The sequence below is a fragment of the Monoraphidium neglectum genome (genome assembly GCF_000611645.1).
Source record: "Monoraphidium neglectum strain SAG 48.87 unplaced genomic scaffold scaffold02100, whole genome shotgun sequence".
NCBI classification, from domain to species: Eukaryota; Viridiplantae; Chlorophyta; class Chlorophyceae; order Sphaeropleales; family Selenastraceae; genus Monoraphidium; species Monoraphidium neglectum.
This window is the reverse complement of record NW_014011528.1, coordinates 1-4,238: the sequence shown is the minus strand read 5'-3', so window position 1 is coordinate 4,238 and position 4,238 is coordinate 1. Positions and strand designations below refer to the sequence as shown.

The window sequence follows — 4,238 nt, the reverse complement described above, 5'->3', positions numbered from 1 at the left end:
TCCTGCCCCTCCCGCAAACCCAGGGTTGTGCCCCTACTGCATTGAGTTCACGCGCACCAAGCTGGCAGACCTCTTCAAGACCGGCCTGGCCGCCATCACGGAGCTGGACTTCATCCCCTCTGGCAACGCAAGGCTCCGCGATGACGGCAGCATCGCCTGCCAGCACGGGCCGAACGTGAGGGCGCCGCCCTGGTCGCGCACGTCGGGCCTGAGCCGCAAAAATCGCAGTGGTCGCTCACACCTGGCCTCCAACGCGCAACCACCACCACCTGGCCCTCTACTCTCTATAACCCGGCCCCCCTCCCCGCCGCACCACATCACGCACCAATACTGCCACATGCACCCTCATGCGCGCGCGCGCAGGAGTGCGCCCTGAACAAGGCCATCGCGTGCGCCCTGGCCTTTGCCCCCAGCCAGGACGACTGGTTCCCCTTTGTCGAGTGCATCGAGGCCAAGGCAAAAGACGACGCCGGCCTGGACGTGGCAAAAGCGGCGGACGCGTGCGCTGTGCACGCGGGGCTGCTGCCCAGCCGCGTGCTGGGATGCTACAAGGGTGCGCACGCTTGGGAGCGCCCCTGCTGTTGTGGTCGTCCACGCTCACCCGGCCGCGCTTGCGGCGTTTCAGGGAGTCATTGCCACCGCTGCACAGAGCCTGGAGGGGCCACCGCAGCCGCCTGCGGCTGCGCCTGATCCGCTCTGCACCTGCCATAGCCACTCATTGCGTCACGTTGAGCCCGGTGCAGGCCGTAGCCTTTAGTGAGCACGCCTTGGCGCAATGACCACCTGCGGGACAGGGCCGCTGGGCGACACCCTGCAGCGCCGCGCCCTGGAGCGCACCGAGTCCCTGGTGCCGCCCCACAAGTGGGTGCCCTGGGTGGTGGTCAACGGCATACCCCTCTTCGACGACTTCGACAACGTAGCCACCTTCATCTGCGCCGCGTACAACGGCTACCCCAAGTGAGAGCCGCGCCGGGGTCTCCCGCCTCCCCCCTGTTGCATATCCCTGGGCTATGACCGCTTCTGCAGGGTCTCTGGTACCGGGCGGCATGCATGGCGTTGGGACTGGCTTCGGCCGCGCCAGGCACACATTGTGACCCCTGCGCTCCCCTTGGCACCCTGGAAAGCGTCACCAACCCTCCTCCTGTTCCCTCCTGCTCCACCCCACCCGCCCTTCCCAACAATATCAGGCCCAAGTACTGCCTCCACCCGCCGCCCCCGGACCCCTCCAGTCAGCTGAATGCGCGTGCCTCGCTTAATGTTGGCGGCGACTCAGCACCGTCCGCAGCGCCCGAGGTCGCGCATGCGGCGCCAGGTAGGCACGGCATGGGGAGGCTGGCCGGCCGCGTCGTGGCTGAACAGTAGGTGGTTTACAGCGTGAGGCGGCCCACGTTGAGGCCTGGGCTGTAGCGGCAGCGCTGTTTCACAAGCGTTTGCGGGTGAAAACAGGCCGCTGGGGCATGGCTTATGTACCGCTCTGTACGCTGAGGACACAGCTTACCGCGGGCGCAGTGCCGGTGTCAATGCCTGCTAGCTGGATAGGCAAATGAGTATTGCGGCTGATATTCCGTGTAAGCATCTTCGCTTCCTGCTTGTTGACATGCGCCTCGTCACTGGGATGACAAGAACTCCTTTCAGTCCTGGCTGTGGTCAAAGCCGCACGTGCGATGACGTTGCATTGAATGTTTCAAGTTTCAAAGAATTGCACATTTGTTGTCTTCTTTGCAACGCAGCTTACATGCCGGCCGTCCCCAAGCCTGCTCAATGCTCGTGGCCAGCTGTTGGCTCCGTCATGGGTGTGGAGGTTTGCGCTGTCTGGGCTGGAATATCTTGGGGCTATCGGCAGCGTGTGTCCAGGAGGTAGCAGGGATTATGGGGTTACTAGCCGTCAGGGGCGTCGTGATTCACACCAGACCAATCTCTGGCAACTCTCTGGCCTCCACGGATGTCGGAGGCAGACCAGCAGTGTTTCAGCTGGATGCTTTGATAACCGAGCCAGTTTCAAGGACCCTGCTGAGTATAAAGTTGAAGATACCTGGGTTTAGCAGCAGGTAGTCTCAGGGTGTATGAGTGAAATCAAGTCCCCTTCCTCAAAAAGCGGTCCAACAGTGTCGGCTGCGGGAGGCCACCGCCTGCCCTGCCGCTGCGGCCCGTGCTGGGTTGCATACCCCGACGGCCCCGACCTCGTCCTTGGCCGACCGCCACTCCTGCGGGCGCTTGCGGCCCAATGCCACCGGTGCGACCCTGCCCAGCAGGTGCGGCTGCAGCCGTCGCTGCGGCCGCTGCTGCGTGCCGCTCCTCCTTCTGCAGCCTCAGTGCTAGGTGGTAGTCCGCGTGAGCCTGCCAGTCCACCGCCTCGACTGCAGCCCCGCACTCGTGGCACGCTGTCGTGCGCAGGCTGGCGCCAGCAGCGTCGGCGTCTGACAGGCAGTCCGCGTCAGAGTCCCAAGGGCAGCCGCTGCCGCCGCTCCTCACCGCACGCTCCCGCAACGCGGGGCAATCAAACGTGAAGCTGTCAACTAAGCCTGGTGCACCTGCTGCTCCGGCCGCCGTCGTGTCAACGAGCAACCCATCATCCTCCCCAACCTCCTCCTCCTCCCGCTGCTGCTGCTGCTGCTGCAATTGTGGTGGGACTTCGTGCAGCTGCCGCAGCAGCGCCTTCTGCTCATCCTCCCCCAGCTCACTGCTGCCCTCCCAGGCGTCCTCACCCTCACCCGACGCCTCCGCTACAACGCTCGCCTGGACAGGCCCTGCCGCCTCAAACACCCTCGCCTCTCCAGACGGCTGTTGCTGCTCCTGTCGGCCTGCGTCTGCCATCTTATCGTCTTGCTCCTGCTGCTGTTGGTGCCGCTGCTGTTGGTGCCGCTGCTGTTGGTGCCACTGCGGCTGCGGCTGCTGCTGCTGTTGCCGCTGCTTCGACTGTGGCGCCAAGACAGCGGCAGCCCTTTCGCCTGCCTGCCTTCGTTCCTCGGCGCCCCCGCCGTCGCCCTCGTCACCGCGCCGCGGCTGTAGCCTTCGGCCCCCTTGCTGCCGGCGCTCACGGCGCTGCAAGTCATAAGACAGGGCGCCCCCCTTTGGCGTTTCGCAGACCTCGCACCGCAGCGACCAGCCGCTGTTGCCCGCAAAAGTGCACGCGCTGCATGCCCAAGCGGCACCCCGCAGGCCCGCGGCTACGCCGGCAACCCGCGCACGCTTGGCCGCCCGGGGGTTTGCTGCGTCAGTGTCAGGCATGGCTGCTGTGGGGTTGGTCTCCTCCTCTTTGCTCTCTTGCTGCTGCTGCTGCTGCTGCTGCTGCTGCTGCTGCTGCTGCTGCTGCTGCTGCTGCTGCTGCTGTTGCTGCTGGCCGCCGCTTGCAGCTGCGGCCCTTGGATCTCCAGGGCCGTCCCCTGCGCCCACCCCAACGCTGTGCGTACGGCCAGCTGCTGCATCCAAAGACGCTGCCAGGCCCTCGCTGCCAGCGTCTGCGCCGCCGCTGGTGGGGCCGCCAGCGTTGGCGGCGCGCTGCAGCAGCCGCTGCAGGACGCCGGGTGCGCCCGCGCTGCCGATCTTCCGCAGGTTGCTCATGCGCACCCCCATGAGGCGCGCCTCTACCGGCAGCTCAGCCTGTGGGTGTGTGAGTGTGCAAGGTCACTGGTGGGTCTGAAATACGCCGCATGGGCAAGAGGGTTGATGCTTCACGGACCATGCAGTTGCAGAGCAACTGAAGCGCCAGCATGGCAGGGGCGTCAAGCAGGCAAGGGTTGATGCAGCCCCAAGCGAGCAAAAACAATTGAAGCAGCACAGCAGGGGTGAAGGATGTCAGACCAGACCAGTCATAATGCGGTGCATGCTTGACCCCCGCGCAGCACCATCTGCCCCTCTCATGAGCACCCCACACCGCTGCCCACCTGCAGCAGCTTTGTGAGGGGCGGCATCATGTCGGCCGCGGACGATATGTAGTGCGGCAGGGTGGCGGCACGAGTTCGCACCTGGGAGGGGTGAGGGGGAATGCAACATCCACAACACATATGGCCCACAGCGGGTCAGTGCCCCTTCGCACTGAGAGCTACAGCAAAAGCTGCCCAGGAGCTGCCAACGCCCCGAGATATGTGACACACCAGCAGCCCTCAGTGCTCCAGAATCCAGCCCCATTCCCGGCTGCACACACCTCAAACGTGGTGGCCTTGATCTTGAGCGTGATGGTGCGGCCCTCAATGGCCTCTGGAGCCATGTCAGCCGCCAGGTGGTCTGCCAGGGCGCGC

At 65.2% G+C, this 4,238-nt stretch overlaps 2 protein-coding genes across 2 annotated transcripts in view; one reads left to right on the top strand and one right to left on the bottom strand.

Moving 5' to 3' along the window:
- MNEG_9880 (hypothetical protein) overlaps positions 1-961 on the top strand; it is a gene marked incomplete at both ends in the record, with an annotated part of 2,504 nt that extends 1,543 nt beyond the window's left edge. The window contains 3 exons of the mRNA XM_014041646.1: positions 24-175; positions 364-553; positions 795-961. Of these exons, the coding sequence (XP_013897100.1) occupies positions 24-175; positions 364-553; positions 795-961 (509 nt within the window). The remainder of the gene's footprint in view (positions 1-23; positions 176-363; positions 554-794) is intronic.
- A 2,896-nt stretch (positions 962-3,857) lies between these two features.
- On the bottom strand, positions 3,858-4,207 carry MNEG_9879 (hypothetical protein; the record flags this gene model as incomplete). Its single annotated transcript, XM_014041645.1, has 2 exons — positions 3,858-3,965; positions 4,145-4,207. The coding sequence occupies 2 exons, from the start codon at positions 4,205-4,207 to the stop codon at positions 3,858-3,860; spliced, it is 171 nt and encodes a 56-aa protein (XP_013897099.1).
- Positions 4,208-4,238: the final 31 nt, after the last annotated feature.